The sequence below is a fragment of the Chlamydotis macqueenii genome, chromosome 20 (genome assembly GCF_036417535.1).
Source record: "Chlamydotis macqueenii isolate bChlMac1 chromosome 20, bChlMac1.mat, whole genome shotgun sequence".
Classification (NCBI taxonomy): Eukaryota; Metazoa; Chordata; class Aves; order Otidiformes; family Otididae; genus Chlamydotis; species Chlamydotis macqueenii.
Window position 1 is genome coordinate 12,242,655 of NC_141575.1, and position 15,151 is coordinate 12,257,805.

General features: G+C 66.9%; 2 protein-coding genes across 3 annotated transcripts; both read left to right on the top strand.

Annotated features, from left to right (window-relative positions):
* Nucleotides 1–294: 294 nt before the first annotated feature.
* Nucleotides 295–1,577, top strand: PHPT1 (phosphohistidine phosphatase 1). Its single transcript, XM_086763755.1, has 3 exons — nucleotides 295–454; nucleotides 690–814; nucleotides 1,176–1,577. Exons 1-3 carry the CDS (start codon nucleotides 307–309, stop codon nucleotides 1,266–1,268), a joined length of 366 nt encoding a protein of 121 aa, XP_086619881.1. The 5' UTR covers nucleotides 295–306; the 3' UTR covers nucleotides 1,269–1,577.
* Nucleotides 1,578–4,349: 2,772 nt separating this feature from the next.
* Nucleotides 4,350–14,768, top strand: MAMDC4 (MAM domain containing 4). 2 transcript variants are annotated; one of them, XM_086763709.1, is made up of 29 exons: nucleotides 4,350–4,445; nucleotides 5,055–5,168; nucleotides 5,361–5,534; nucleotides 5,721–5,846; nucleotides 6,138–6,283; nucleotides 6,409–6,493; nucleotides 6,705–6,833; nucleotides 7,052–7,198; nucleotides 7,380–7,474; nucleotides 7,759–7,917; nucleotides 8,408–8,492; nucleotides 8,943–9,092; nucleotides 9,264–9,371; nucleotides 9,521–9,652; nucleotides 9,857–9,987; nucleotides 10,078–10,183; nucleotides 10,465–10,581; nucleotides 10,786–10,920; nucleotides 11,022–11,152; nucleotides 11,230–11,446; nucleotides 11,624–11,761; nucleotides 11,871–11,992; nucleotides 12,109–12,199; nucleotides 12,454–12,600; nucleotides 12,879–13,013; nucleotides 13,276–13,403; nucleotides 13,497–13,611; nucleotides 13,739–13,914; nucleotides 14,490–14,768. In XM_086763709.1, the coding sequence occupies exons 1-29, from the start codon at nucleotides 4,406–4,408 to the stop codon at nucleotides 14,535–14,537; spliced, it is 3,627 nt and encodes a 1,208-aa protein (XP_086619835.1). In that variant the 5' UTR covers nucleotides 4,350–4,405; the 3' UTR covers nucleotides 14,538–14,768. The 2 variants fall into 2 exon arrangements, with proteins under 2 accessions (XP_086619835.1, XP_086619836.1); XM_086763710.1 differs by having other exon boundaries at nucleotides 12,454–12,597.
* Nucleotides 14,769–15,151: the final 383 nt, after the last annotated feature.

The window sequence follows — 15,151 nt, forward strand, 5'->3', positions numbered from 1 at the left end:
GGGGCGTCCCCGGGTGCTGGCAGCGGCGCAGGACCAGGCCCAGCGCTGGGTGCCGAGCGAGGCCGGGCTCGGGGAGGGGGAGGAGGGGGGAGGCAGAGCTGGGGCAGGGCTGCCCGAGGGGCGCCTGGGACGGGGGAAAGCGGGGGCCGAGGCGGGGACACCCGCAGCCCTCAGCAGCCCCCGCGGCCTGCGGGGACCCCGGCTTCCGGGCAGAGCTTCGCCCCTCCTGCCGGGTCGAGGCCGAGGGCGCTGATTGGCCGCTGGGCCGGAAGGGGCGGGGAAAGCCGGCGGGGCAGGGCGGGCGCGATGGCGGCGGCGGCGGAGGCGCTGTCGCGGGTACCGGACGTGGAGATCGACGGCGGCGGCGTCTTCAAGTACGTGCTGCTGCGCGTGCGCGCGGCCGGCGGGCCCGGGAAGGACGTCGTGCGCGGCCACGGCTGGGCCGAGTACCACGGTGAGGGGCGCGGGCATCGGGGGGGGGGGGTCGGGGTCCGCGGTGGGGCCCCGTCCCGCCCGCCCGCCCGCCCGCCCGCCCGCGGGTACCGAGGGAAGCGGCCGAGGCTGCCCCGCGCCGCGGCCCCCTCCACGGTGAGGGGCTGTCCCGGGGGTCCCGACCGCGGGCGGTGGCTCAGCCTCCCCGCCCGCCACCCGCGGGGGGAGCCCCGCCCCACGGCTGCCTCCCCCCGCAGCCGACCTGTACGAGCGGACGGCGGAGCAGCTGGCGCAGCAGGGCCTGGGCTGCGAGTGCCTGGGGGGCGGCCGGCTCTCCCACCGCCCCGAGGAGAGGAGGATCCACGTCTACGGGTACTCGGTGGTAAGCGAGGCGGCGGGGGCGGGGGCCCACGCGTGGGGGGCCGAGCCGGAGGGCAGCGGCGCTGCCGGGGCGGAGCTGGGGTGCCCGAGGCCCCTCGGCGTCCCCCTGCCCGGCCCGAGAGGGGAGCGGGGACTCGGGTGCCGGTTCTCCCACCCCCGGCCCGAGCGCTGTGGCCGCCCGGCAGCCGGAGCCAGGCCGAGTTGCGCAGGCCTGAGCCGCCGTCGCGGCGGGGCTGGAGCCGATCGGTTTTTCGTAAGCACCGGTTGGCGGCGTCTCCCGGTGCCGGAGCCTCCAGTTACAGTGAGCCGCCACAGGGGTTCGCCGAGCTCTCCCGTGGGTGCCAACCTCTCTCCTCTGCCAGGGCTTTGGGCGAGCAGACCACTCCGTGACTACGGAGAAGCTGAAGGCTGAGTATCCAGACTACAAGATCACCTGGGCGGACGAAGGCTACTGACTCACTCGCTCTGGCCGGGCAGCGGCAGCAGCACCAGCCTGGAGCTGGTGCGGCCAGATCTGGCGACGGGGCACTGGCAGCAGGCTCCTTGTGCTCGGCAGCACTCTGAGCTCTCCTGCTTTTGCTTGGTGTTGAACTCGCCCGTTCTCCACTGTCACCGGACTTCCCACACACTGCGGGTGCTTCGCACCTCCTCAGCACGGCGCGGCAAAGCCTCGATGAAGCCGGTAGGCACTGTGCCCTGGCTCCGCAGTGGCGAGCGGGTTTGTCCCACGTGTGTATATGAGAATTAAACACATTGGGAGTGCAGCTGCTTGCATGGTCACACGTTCATGGCTCCACCGGCGCTGGGTTGTACCCCCTTGCAGCAGGAATGACCCCTCAGGTTTCCAGCCGCTCACAGGGGGTACAGCAGAAGGTGCGTCAGGATTTGCCTCAGGAAGGGCTGAGGCAGATGAGGAGAAAGTGATGGGTCCCCATGCCTGGTGGAGGGAAGGACAGGGTTGTCCTGGGGGGAATGACCACCCTCATCTGCTGCTTTCGCAACACAGAGCTTCCTGGGAGTGTGGTTTGGAAGAATGCATCCATTCCCACCCCGTTGCGTGGTCACAACTTAAGGCAGAGCATCCTCCCTGAATTCAGCCAGCCAGGACTGGCTCCTGTTCCTCAGCACGGCCCAGGGAGACACTGCTTGCGCTTCCAGGCAGGAGCAGGGCGAGGACACTGGGAAAAGCTGCTGGGGCCAGGTGGATCGCTTGATCGCTGTCCCGTACAAGATTGGGGCTGGAGGAACCTCATACCCCATGGTCCCAGCCCTGTTACGCTTCTCAGGCTGTGATCTGGTGCGCTCCTGTCTGGTTGCTCTGCCTGCTCCTGCCTGCCCCGTCGCTGTGGGGCATGCGGGCTGCCTGGACAGGAGATGGCTCCTCTGCGCCTGGAGCCGTGCAAGGTTAGTCCTTGTGCCCCGTGTCCTGCCCCGAACTCAAAAGGTAGATCACGACGGATGGGGATGAGCTTCGTGAGACAGGCTGGGGGTGCAGGGCCCACTGCCCAGCCAGTGGCTTGGGGCTGGAGCTGTGTCTGGTGCCCAAAGCCACCTCCAGCCTCACAGGGTGGTGGAGGGAGGTGACAGCCAAGTGCTAAGCCTGGGTGCCCAGGACGTGCATGAGATTGCACTGGGCCCACTCTAGAAAAATAGCTGCTGTGCCTCGACCTCGCGTCCTGCCAGGTGGTGGCCATCTCCACCACATCGGGGTGGATGTCACCCAAGGGCCATGCGTGCGCTGACCACTGGTGGCTGTTAGGTGACAAACCCTGGGTGGATGGGGGCTGGGTGCCTTGCATCGGTTGCGCGGAGGAGCACAGCTTCCCTTTGGGTCAGCGCGTTGCAGAGCTTGGAGGCAGCTCTGGAGACGTCCTGCTGCAGCAGGGTGCTTGTGGCTGTGGCCTGGTGGGTTTCGGGCATCTCCATGCGTGGAGACTGCACAGCAGCCTGGGCATCCTGCTCTGCTTTTGCCAGCTCTCACGGGTAAAAAGGTTTTTCTTAAGTTTAAGTGGTGTGTCCTGTTCTTGCTTTGCTCTTGTTGCCTCTTATCCCTTGCCTCTCACGGGGCGCTTGCTGCTCAGAAGAGGCTGGCTCCTTCCCTCTGCTGCCTCCCGTCAGGCGTCCTGCTGCGCCTTCTCTTCTCCAGGCTGAGCAGCTCCAGCTCCCTCAGCCTCTCCTTGTGAGAAATCCAGTCCCTTCATCAATCTCACAGCCCTTAGCTGGATCTGCTCCAGTGTGCCCATGCCTCTCTCGTACTGGGAGCCCAGTGTCCCCCGGTGTCTCCCCAGTGCGCAGGGGAGGGATCAGCCCTGCTGGCGATGCTCTGCCCGCGGCACCCAGAAGGCTGGTGGCTGCTTTGCCGGACACCACAGCACTGGCTCCCGGCCAGCTCGGTGCCTGCCAGGTTGCCAGAGTCTGGGGGTGCCCCGGCTGGGAGGGCGCAGGGCTGCTGGCCTCTGCCTGTCCCGGCTTGCGCTGGGGAAGGAGCTGAACCCTGTGTTTTACTGCGCCTGATGCAATCGCGCTGCAATCTGCTGTCCAAGGCCATCGGCTAGGAGGGGAGAAGCCTCCACGCTAAGCCTTCAGTAACTGGGGCCCCTCTCTGGGCACAGGGGCAGGAGGGCTCCCACAGAGCAAGCGCCAGCCCCCATGAGCCTTGGCAGCAGCTCTCCGTGCCCAGGTGGGGAAACTGAGGCAGGGACAGCGACTGGCATCACCAGGCAGCTCTGGTGATGCCATGTGGGGCTCTCGCTGCCGAGTCACGCTCCTTCCAGGCTGAACGGCCGTTCCTGGGGCTCTGCCAGGGTCGTTCTCCCCCAGGTTGTGGCCCTGGAGCCATGCCCCGTCACCCTGCGGCAGTCATGAGCTGGGTGCCAAGATGCCCCCGCCAAGATGGAGCGGTGAGGGCAGGCTCCCACTGATGGCACCTCTGCGTCTCCAGGGGCTGGGGACGGAGTGCTGCGGGCAGCCTGCCAGGCTCTGCGCTGGCCGGGCGCCCTCCCAAAGCGACTGCCGGCACGTGGCAGCGGGAGCGCAGGGCTGCTGGGCTGGAGCCCCAGCTGGGGGTGGGACAGGCTGCCCCTGCCTGTCCCTGCCTCTTCTCCCAGCCTATCCCAAGTTTTCAGACAGCTGGAGTTTTGTTCTGAGTTCAAAGCCCAAACATTTTTACGACTCACCCCCTGCCAGAAGTGGCATTTTCCCTCGCCGAGCTGGTGTGTGCCACCAGCCCACACGAGCCAGCCCCGTCCCGCTCAGGGCAGCACCCAGCATCTCGGCACGGTTGGAAAAGGGGGGCTGAAGGAGAGGGGTTCGGTGGGGAAAAGCAACCGCAGGTCTCTTGAGGCTGCATGGCTGCCAGCTGGGTGCCTGTGATGCTGGCAGCAGTGCTGGCGGCAGGACCGCGGTGACCTGTCCCAGCCCAGCCAACAGCCTCGCCATAAACCGCTGCCTGGGCTGGGAAACCGATAACAGCGAGGCTGAAGTCCACCGCGAGGCAGATCCCGCGGGCAGATTCCAGCCTTGGGCTCGCGGCGTGGCCTCCCTGGCGGGCCTCGTGCCTCTCCTGGTCCATTTTACCGTCGCGGAGACCAAGATGGCTGGGCCAGCGGCGCTCGTGGCCCTGCTGCTGCTGGGTGAGCTCTGCCGAGGCCGGGGCTGTGCTGCGGGGCGGGAAGGGGTTGCGGCGCTGGCTGCTCCGCACCGTCTGTCCCTGGCATGGGGTCCCATGGGGGCTGTGCTGTTCCGCGGAGGCCGGAGCAGACACAGCCCAGCAAAACGCTCCCTGGGGCTGCACAGGGGAGGGTCAGACTGGGATTCCCCAGGGAAAGCAAGCGCTGGAGCCGCCAGCACCGGGCTGGGTACCGCCGACGGCTGTGCTCAGCATGGGGAGGAAAATGCCCACATTTTCTGCTTTTCCTCCAAAACAAGGGCTGAGACCCAGGGCAGGAGTGTGTGATGTACTAGGCTGGAGGGCCAATGGCCCAGCCCTGGTGGGGTCAGGCCCCCTGAGGGCATGCGGGAGCGGGGCTGGGGTGAGGGTGTGGCAAAGGGACACCCGGGTGGCAGAGGGGGCTCCCACTCAGGGCATGACGCCCCGAGAGCTCAGTGCTCCCCCCAGCAGGGTCCCAAACCGAGGAGCCCAAACAAACGTCACCCTCAGGCCATGTGTGCCCTCTGTCACCTGCCGCGGGCACCGTGCCTGGCTCCTTGTGGGGTTTTCAGCCCCGCTGTCTCTCCCGCAGCCGGGGCCATCCTCCCCGGAGGGTCTGTGGTCGTCAACAGCTGCAGCAGCGCAGCCGAGCAGCTCTGCAACTTCGTCTGCGACTGCAGCGACTGCTCTGACGAGAACCAGTGCGGTGGGTGCCGGCCCCCCAATCCCCTGAACCCTCAGCCCCGCTCCCCAGCCCTGTTCCCCAGGCGAGAGCAGGTGATGGAGCTGGGAGCACCGCAGGTGCCCGACCCCTGGGTGGGTGCTGGTCCCTGGGAGTAGGTGCAGGACCGCCGGGTGGGTGCAGCCCTGCCCTGACACCCTGTCCACCCGCCCTCAGGGTACCTGCGGGGCTCGGCCGTGCTGGGCACCCCTTTCACATGTGATTTCGAGGAAGGCAGCTGCGGCTGGTGGGACGTGAGCACCTCAGCCTACAGATGGGTGCGGGGCCGGGCCAGCCTGGCCACATGGGGTGTGGGGCCCCACTCAGACCACACCGTGGGCACCGACCTGGGTAAGCGGGCGCTGCGCGGCTGCTGAGCGGGCTCCGGGCACCCGCAGCACCGCACCTCTGGGTGCCCTGACGTCGGGGTGCTGGGACAGCCACCCTTTGAGGGTGCAGGGGACGGGGCAGACCCGTGGTGGGGCAGGAGCCATCCCACGGGGCTGCAGCCCCTGCTCTACCCTCTGCCCTCCCCAGGGTGGTTCATGGTGACTGTGTCCCCTCTGGCAAAGACCAACGCTACAGCCTGGCTCAGGTCACCGGTGATGCGGGAAGCAGCCGCCACATGTGAGATCAGGGCCTGGTACCACCTTTCAGGAAGCGGTGAGGGCACCCACAGAGGGCACAGACTGGCGTGGGATACCGGGCAGCAATGGTGGGGGGCAGTGGGGAGGGACAGGACCACCTGCCTCCATGGCAGGAGCCACCAGCACCTCGAAGTGGGTTCTTGCCATCCCACTTGCCTCTTCTGTGCTCCGCAAATGGAGCTGGCGGGACACAGTTTGTGGGATACTGGTCCCAGCCCCGGTCCCCAGAGCTGGCAGAGCCCCGTTCATCCCCACCGGTACCCCGGGCTGCCCAGTGCTGAGGGCCAGGTTTTGGGGTTCCCTACAGGACTCAACCAGATGGAGCAGCCGGTGCTGCGCCTGGCCGTGGCGCACAGGGACGAAGTGGTGGGGCTGTGGCAGAGCCCCGAGCGCGGAGGCGAGGGCTGGCACCAGCTGGTTGCCTACCCGGGCCGGATCAGGGAGCAGTTCCAGGTGAGACAGGGTTGTGTCGGTCCCCGGGCACCGTCCCCGCAAGCTGAGGCCGGAGGAGCCGGGTGATGGACTGGGAGCCGATGACACCTGGGCAGCTCGTTGCATCCCCATCCTCTCATCGGCAGCTCCTCTTCTCTTTGACACAACCGTTGGCACGTGGGATGGAGCTGGCGCTCGATGACATCTCTTTCAGGAACTGCGGCTTGCAGGGTGAGTCCCGCATCCGCTGGGATGAGATCCGAGCTGGGATCCCCAGGGAAATGGGTTTGGGCTTTGCACCCCGGGGAGCTCTCCCGCTGTGTCCTGCCGTGGCCATGGTGTGGGGCAGATAGCGAAAACCTGTCCCCCAAGCAACCCAGGGAAGGACGCGGGGGTCCCTGCGAGGCCAGCCATATGCTGACGGCGTCTCCCGCCACCTCAGAGCCCAGGCAACAGATCTGCGGGGCCGGGGAGAGCAACTGCAGCCGGGGGTCCTGCTTGGCTCAGCACCGCTTCTGTGACGGCACTGATGACTGCGGGGACGGCTCAGACGAGGACGCGGTGCGGTGTGGTGAGCATCCCTGGCACTGGGGAGGGGCAGACCCCGGACCGCGCGGACAGGGTGAAGGTCTGCTCGGCGGGACAAAGCCGGGCTGTGGGGCTGGCGGGGTTCACCCCAGCCCTGTTCCACGGCTGTGGGGCTGGAGGGGTAAAATCACCCCGAGAGAGTCGTGGAGGGGTCAGCCCGTCAGAGGGCTGGGTCACACTGCCCCCTCTCCGTCCCGGCAGCGTCCTTCACCTCCTGCTCCTTCGAGCAAGATCTCTGCAGCTGGAAGGTGGAGGCTGGGCAGCCAGCGTGGGAGAGAAACACCAGCCTGAACCTGGGGACCGCGTACAGCATCCCCACACGGGACCACAGCAAGAACAGCAGGACGGGTACGTGGCTGGGCACCAGCACCCCGGGACGCCCCACCTTGGGTCCCTGGGGCGGACGCCCCCTCCAGCCCCTGGGGTAACCATTGCCTGGGCTCAGCTTAAGGCTGTGACAGGAAGATGACATCTTGCGCCCATGCGCCCGACCTAGCACTGCTCAGCCCCTTCCCGGCGTCTCCCACAGGTTTTTTCCTCCATGTGGGCAGCGCCTCTGCCATGGGGGCCGGTGGCACGGCCCAGCTCACCAGTCCCACCTTCCAGGCCACCAACTCCTGCTCCGTGAGTCACAGCAGGGACTCCACACCACAGCCCGTGTGGTCTGGGCAGTGGCGGGGGCAGGGACCCCCACGCGGGGCTGGCACTGTGAGTGGCCCTTTGCTGGGGATGGGGAGTGGGTTTTTGGGGTGGCTGCATGGCAGCTCCAGTGCCTGTTGGGAGTGCCGTGCTCCAGCCCCGCCGTTGCGAGCATCCTGCGGAGCAGCAGCCACCGTGGCGGGTGGGGGGCTGTGTGCCCCCCCTGCCCCGCGGCTTCCGTGCTCGCTCAGCCCCCTCCCCGTCCCCAGCTCGTGCTGTACTGTCACCTCCACGGCTCCGCCACCAGCACCCTCAGCATCTCTGCCGTCATCAACTCCACCAAGCGCCTGTTGAGGGAGAGGACGGGGGACCTGGGCAGCTTCTGGGTCCGTGAGAGAGTGGACTTCAACGTGGCAGAGAGCTTCAAGGTTGGCTGGCGCTGTGCTGGGGCGCACTGGGCTGCCTGCAGGCTGGGGGGCACGGGGCCACCCCCGGAATGCACCCGTGGGACCAGGGCTGAACTGGGAACCTGACACCAGGGCTGAGCCCGGTGCTGGCACATGCCACCCTCGTGTCCCTCTGCCCACATGTCTAAATCCCCCTACCACCCCCTGTCAGCACAGGGACCACCCCGCTGGGAAGGAGAGTGGGGAGGTGTGCTCATCCATCCCATGGCACCCTGAAGGCCCCCTGGCAGCACCAGGGCAGCCGCGAGCCGTGGCTGTGTGCAGGGGCTGCATCCCCACCCCAAGCCTCCCGTGGCCCTGCCCCACTCACCCTTTCCAGCCACAGCATCGCCCCTTCGAGCCCTTCCTGGGGGTGCACCTCTTGTCTATTTGAGGAGCTGGGTTCCCCCCCAACTTGTCCATGCTGCCCAAGACCTTGTGTTGATGTTGGCGGTGGGATGCTTCCCTGCAGGTGCTGATCGAGGGGGTGGCCAGTGGCATGGGGACGGTGGCCATCGATGACCTAATCCTGTCTCCGGGCTGCAGGCAGGAGGAGGGTGAGCTGGAGGGCGGCTGTCCCCCACCCCTGCTCTGGCATGAGCAGTGGTCCCCAGGTGTCTTGTGTCCATGGCACCCTCCCTAAAGGACCCACCACAGGGTCTGCTCATCATCATCATCATCACCTCTGCTCCTCACGGCGACCATCCCGGGTGCAGCATGGCAAGCACCGGTCCTGGGGCCCACAGCCTGGGTTGCCTGGTGTCCTTGTCCCGCAGCTGCCACACTCCGTCCTCTGCACCAAAACCTCCCGCCCGAGCCGCGCCGTGCAGGCAGCCCTCATCCCCCCGCTCCATCCCCTTTGGCAGCAAACGGGGTGGGGCAGGGTTGGGGCTGGGGGAAATGGAGAGCTGGGTGGCGGGCAGGGGATCGCAGCTCAGAGGGGTGCACCGGTGGTGCTGCCAGGCCCCCTCATCACTGCTCTCCATCCCATGGTGTCTCGCCATCAGAGAAGCCCTTGGCCAAGCTGCCAAGCCAGGCGGGCGCCAGCCCCTGTGCGGCTGAGGAGGTGGCTTGCGACAGCGGGGGCTGCATCAGCGCGGAGCTGGCCTGTGACTTTGCTGAGACATGTTCCGATGGCTCTGACGAGAAGCGCTGCGGTGAGAGCTGCTCTGCTGGCTGGCAGCCAGCTCCACAGTAGCCAAACAGCTACTGGGCACTGGAGGGGACCGGGGCAGGGTGACCCAGTCACCCCTTGGCTGGCACGGCCAGAGGATGCGGGTCCCTGGGAAGTGTGGTGGCCCGGTGGGGCTGAGCCTGGGTTTTTGCAGGAGCCACCAACTTCGAGGAAGGGGCTGGGGGATGGCACGATGTCAGCGTGGGGCAGCTGCGCTGGGGTGTGCAGAGGGCCATCGAGCCTGCCGACACCGGCCTCACAGGTGAGGCCTCTCCCACCGCCGGGACGATGCTCTTTGGTCCCCAGCACCATGAGAAGCGGGGCAGGCGATGCCCGGGCAGGGTGCTGGGCTGGGGTGCTGCCAGGGATGTGGAACCCCGGCCCTGACTTTCAGGCTGTTGCCTCACCCAGGGGCGTTCCTGGGCCTCCAGGCAGGAGAAGGACAAATGGTGGCTGCTGCCAGGGCACGCACACCTCTGCTCGGCCTCTCCGGCCCTGCCTGCGCCCTAGAGATGAGCTACCGCATCTGCAGCAGCCCCCAAGGTAACCCCCTGCCCTACGGCAGAGCCCCCCACCCCTGCCTGCCCCAGCTCTGCCCCATTGCACCATCCTGGGGCTGGGGTGACCCTGTCCCTGTCCGCTGTGGCTGTAGGCTGGGTGGGCACTGGGGCCCTGGGGAGGGTGGGTCCCAGGATGCAAGCGGGGGCTGGTGGTCCCCGCAGCCTCCTCACCACATCTCACGCCCAGGCTTCCTCGCCGTCAGCATTGTGGATCATGCCACAGGCACAACCCACCTGGCCTGGCACGCACAAGGGCACGGCAGCCCAGCAGGGGGACACGTCCGCGTTCCTCTCGGGGAGAGGACACAGCCCTTCCAGGTGGGCCCATGGGCAGTGGGACTGGGCCAGGCGGGGCCGTGGCCATGCCACCATGAACGCCGGGGCTCACCGCCACCATGCCGTCCCCAGGTTGAGCTGCTGGGGCTGGTGGATCTGCAGGACTCGGCGAGCGCTGCCATTGACAATGTGACGTTCACGCAGTGCCACCCCGATGCGGTGCCACCGGGGGCTGCGGGTACGGCCAGGTGCACGTGGGTAGGGAGGGAACCCTGGCCCCTTGCCCGCAGAGATGAGTGCTTCTTCTGCCTGGTGACCGTCACCCTGTCCCAGGGACGGGACCACCATGCAGAAGCTCTGGGGCCAGGGCCAAGCACTCGTCCTGCCCCGGGGCACTTGCATGGGGTGAACCCAGGGCATGGGGCAGGAGAGCAGAGGGAAAGGGCCATTCTGGGGACCTGTTGGCTTTTGGGGTGCCTTATCCCCACTGCCTTGCCACGGTCACCTCTCTCCGGCCAGAGCTGTCCTGCAACTTTGAGAGGGGCATGTGCGGCTGGTACCAGGATCAGGCCAGTGACTTCCGATGGGTCCGCAGCACAGGGCAGGGGCAGGGCTCCGACCACACCACTGGCTCCGGTAAGGGGCCAGCTCCTCTCGCAGGGACCCCGGGCAGCCCAGGGGACCCCCAGCCTCTTGTTCCCAGGGCTGGACGTGCCCTGTGCACTCCAATCTGCCTCGTGCCTGCGGGGCAGCCTGGGGACACCCAGACCCGGGACCGGGGTGCAACTTGGAGCACCCGAGCCAGTGTGCCTTCCACCCCACTTGTCCCCTGACACTCAGGCTACTTCTTGGCTGCGGACCCCTCTGTGTCCTGGAGTCGCGGGCAGCGGGCACAGCTGGTCACCTACCGCCAGGAGCCCACTGCTGCTCCACGCTGCCTCTCCTTCTGGTACCGCCTGGCCGGCCCGCAGATCGGTACGCGGCCCCCTGGCCTGCTCAGCCTGGCTCTGCTCCCCTGGGGACAGCGGGGTCCCTGAGGGGCTCGGGATGGCTGCCTGACACTCCCCTCTGCCCAGGCACACTGAACCTCAAGCTGCGGCCAGAGGGCGTGGAGGAGATGGTGCTGTGGACCCGTCGGGGGACCCAGGGCAGCATCTGGCACCGGGGACGGGCGACGCTGCCCGCCACGGGCTCACGGCGGTACCGGGTGAGGGCCGTGTGCCCCCTGTGCCACCAGGCACCAGTGGGGCACAGGGTGGTCTGATGCCGCTGTCTGGGTGGCAGCTGGCCTTTGAGGCCCTGCGGGACGGGTTCCTGGGGGACATGGCGCTAGACGACCTGGGGCTGACGGAGGGTCCCTGTGGGGCCGAGCTCTCCTGCTCCTTTGAGGCCAACGCCTGCGGGCTGGTGGCCAGTACCCAGCGCACCTGGCTGCGGCAGAGCAACGGCACCGGCACCGCTGCCGGCCCCGCAGCTGACCACACCACTGGCACCGCCACAGGTACTGGGGCTCCCCAAACCCCCACTTTCCTACCCCCAGGGCTCCCCAACCTGAGGAGCATCCCCAACCTGATGGGGAGCCTCAGCCCGGGGGGGACCCCAGCCCCAGCGATGCGCTGGTGCCCCCGTGGCTCAGGGCCGGGCGGGGGTCATGGCACGGGGGCTTCTCTGCCCCCAGGCCATTACATGGTGGTGAGCACGGGTAGGGGCTCCCTGCCTGCCGGGCATGCAGCTGCCCTCACCTCCCAGCCCTACCAGCCCTCCTCGCCCTCCCAGTGCCTGGCTTTCTGGTACCAGCTGAGCCCTAGGACCCCAGGTGAGCACCGTGACCCCCTGCGAGGTCCCTGGGGGCACCTCTGGATGGGTAGGGGTCCCGCAGGACACAGTCCCCAATCCCCTCTCTCCATGGTGTGTGCCCTGGGCAGGCTCCCTCAGCGTCTTTGTGGAGGAGAGCGGGGTGCGGAGGAAGGTGATGGGCATGAGCACCATGGAGGGGGACGCCTGGCACCGTGGCCACGTCACCGTTTGGCCGGATGAGGACTGGCAGGTGAGACAGCGCAGGGTGCCAGGGACCTGGCAGCGGGGAAGGGGACAGGCTAGGGGATGACGAGAGGAGCGTGGCGGGTGCAACCCCAGCGTGCTGCCCTGCCCACCCCCTGGCAGGTGATATTTGAGGCGGTGGGAGCTGGGGGCGAGCACGGGTACATCGCGCTGGACGATCTGCACGTGTCAGACGGTGCCTGCCTTGAGCCAGGTGAGAGCCTGTGCTGCGGGGGCACCATGGACCGGCCGGGGGGGACAGGGCAACCCTTGGGGGCATGAGACCGTGGGGATGGGGACAGCCCGTTCCATCCATCACGACTCTGCCATGGCCGCCAGGTGCCCTGCTCCTGCCCTGGGCTTGGCCAGGCTGGGGGCAGTGGGGACGGGGTAGGGGTTGCCCCCCCGGATGCCCCCTCTTCCACTGTGCAGTGGGTGGGTGCATCACAGCATCCGCTTTCCTCCCAGCCTCCTGTGACTTCGAGTGGGACACGTGCGGCTGGAGCAGCCCCCTGGACCCCCACCTGCACAGCTTCGCCTGGGGCTGGAAGAGCGCGGCCCCCCTTGCCAATTACCCCGGCCCTGAGCAGGATCATACCCTGGGCACAAGGGGTGGTAGGAGACATCCATCCCCCCCAGGGCACCTTAGCACAGCTGGAGGGAGGAAGAGGAGCTGGGGGTGGATGGGGTCACCATGAATGGCCCCCATCCGCAGCATCGCTGTCCCCCTCCTCACCTGAGAGAGACCGCCTGGTCCCAAAGGCAGCGAGGAGCAAGGCTGGGGGTGCACTCCTCCAGCCATCACTCTCGGTGTTTTGGGGGGAGAAGCAGGATGTGTCGGGTGGGCTGCAGGACGGGGGGAGACACCCTGCACTCTGTCCTTGTCCGTCCAGGTCACTACGTGCACTTCGACACCAGCGTCCTGGGCCCGGGGGGCACTGCTGCCTGGCTGGAGAGCCAGCCCCTGCCTGCTGCTGCCGACTCCTGCCTGCGGTTCTGGTACCACGCGGACATCCCGGAGCACCTCTGTAAGCGCCGCAGGGGCAGGAGGAGGTGCTGTCCCTGGGGAGGGTGCCATGAGCCCACAACGGGAGTGGGAAGCTCAGTCAGGGGCTGCCAACCCCACCCCACCCATGGACACACGGCCACTCTGGTTTGGCTCTGGCCAGCCCATTCCCTCTGGGTGCTGCCATCCCAGGGGAGGCTGGCAAGGCCAGGAGAGCATGGTGGCTCTAGGGGGGCTCCGGGCGGCCATTGATGCCAGGGCACCTGTCCCCCTTCATGCTGCAGCTGGCGGGGAGCTGCGGGTGAAGCTGCACAGCACATCAGGGCAGCGAACAGTGTGGAGCATGGCAGGGCACCAGAGCCGGAGCTGGCAGGGTGTCATGGTGCCCGTGCAGAGCCCCAGCGAGTTTCAGGTGAGCGGGGCCGCTCTGCGGTGCAGAGTGCTCTCCGGGATGTGGGGTGCCCTCCCCATGCCTCACCCCCCAAGGTCCCATCTTCCCCCGCAGATCATCTTTGAGATCACCACGCGGAGGTGGCCGATGGAGGGGACGGTGGCGCTGGATGATTTCGTGTACAGCACTGGCCGGGGCTGCCATTCAAGCCTGGAGGTGCCAGCAGAAGGTGCGGGGCCCATTCTGGCTGCAAAAGGTCCACCCAGTGCCGCTCAGGGGGCTGGCACTGAGGCAGGGGCTGGAGCCAGATCTCCTGGGCAGCGGGTCGAGCCTGGCAGCGTCTCCTCTCCCTGCAGACAAATCCTCTGGCAGCTTTGTGGCAGAGGTGGTGCTCGGTCTTCTCCTGGCCATCATTGTCCTGGTACTGGTGGCCGCCGGGGGCCGATACTGGCTGAAGCAGCGAGGGCCGGCAAGTGGGACACAGGCAGAAAGCACCGCTCCCCAAGGCTTTGACAACATCGCTTTTCGAGATGTAAGGACGGGGGGTGAAGGGCTCCCACTTCCCCCAGCCGTGCCAAAACAGCATTTTCCTAAAAGCTCAGCAAATCCCAGCTGGTTCCCCCTGAGCCTGCACACTGCCAACACATCAGGGAGGTGCAAAGGGCTCTCCTCTTATCTGGTTGCCGGTGAACGAGTGACCCTGAGCTGCAGGACTGACCTAGAAATGCTGCTGCTGCCGTCAGGCTGCTGCTCCAGAAAGAGCTGAGGCTGTGATCCTCCTCCCCAGAGCCCCCGCAGGGAGCAGGTCCTGGAAACACTGCTCGTCCTCTGCAAGCCGGCCACTTAAAAGCCGTGAGAGGCAGCTGAAGCTAGTTTCCTTCAGCAGGTTTGGTGCCACATAGTCTCAACAGAGTCACCTGCCCCAGGACTCACCCCAAAGAGGACACAGAGCCCCCCCCCCAAAACCAGGGATTTGGTTCCTCTGCTAGGGTCACAGTGGGCCAGCATGCGGATTCTCCTCTCTGCAGCCTGGGAGAAGTCCTCGTGTTTCAGATCAGACACAGCCTGCACTCATTGGAACTGATTCCCGTTCACCTTGCTTTACAGGACAAGGTCATTATATCTCCAGTGCCAAAAGAGAGGGATGAGGACTGAAACAAGCCAGCAGCAGGAGTTGCCTACTCACACCTGCGAGGCGCACAGGGACAGCATCCCTCCAGCCAGACCTCACACTCTAGCGGCCACCTCCGGTTCTTGGCATCGGGGAGCTGCCGCGGCTGCTCACCCCAGGGTGCCAGCCCCGCAGAAGGATGTGCTGCTGCCTCCACTACCTCCAAACGCTCAGGAAAAGCATTGTTGTCTTTTGTAACATGAACTTCCTGCACCAAGACGTGGTGCCGTGCCCATGGTGTGACAGGCGCCGTCAGCAGGAGTTTTGTGCAGCAGCTGTCCCCAGCCCAGCACGGTCCTGGCTGTGGCAGGCGGCAAAGTGCGCAGTCCTGGCCCCCTCAGTGAGTGCTGTACGGAGCACGAGCCCCTTCCCCCACCCAGGATTAAGCACAAGAGGGCACAGAGCCACCATGGTGGGGCCAGGCTTGGGGAGGGCAGGGAGCAGAGCGGGGGGCACCACACAGCACACCCAAGGGCAGAGAGCAGCCCTGAGCCCACTGCACGGGTGCCCACCTGCCGCAGGACTGCCCACACGCCTTTTGAGGGCTCTCGATGGTTTACGTTTATAAATGTAATGGAGAAAAGAACATTCCTGAGGC

Excerpts from the sequence above, each read along its gene's own strand:
- MAMDC4 (XM_086763709.1), top strand. The coding sequence starts at position 4,406 with ATGGCTGGGCCAGCGGCGCTCGTGGCCCTGCTGCTGCTGG. Across the intron at positions 5,169-5,360 it reads CTCTGACGAGAACCAGTGCG|GGTACCTGCGGGGCTCGGCC; the intron begins GTGGGTGCCGGC and ends ACCCGCCCTCAG. Across the intron at positions 5,847-6,137 it reads GTACCACCTTTCAGGAAGCG|GACTCAACCAGATGGAGCAG; the intron begins GTGAGGGCACCC and ends GGTTCCCTACAG.
- PHPT1 (XM_086763755.1), top strand. The coding sequence starts at position 307 with ATGGCGGCGGCGGCGGAGGCGCTGTCGCGGGTACCGGACGTGGAGATC. Across the intron at positions 455-689 it reads CGGCTGGGCCGAGTACCACG|CCGACCTGTACGAGCGGACG; the intron begins GTGAGGGGCGCG and ends CTCCCCCCGCAG. Across the intron at positions 815-1,175 it reads ACGTCTACGGGTACTCGGTG|GGCTTTGGGCGAGCAGACCA; the intron begins GTAAGCGAGGCG and ends CTCCTCTGCCAG.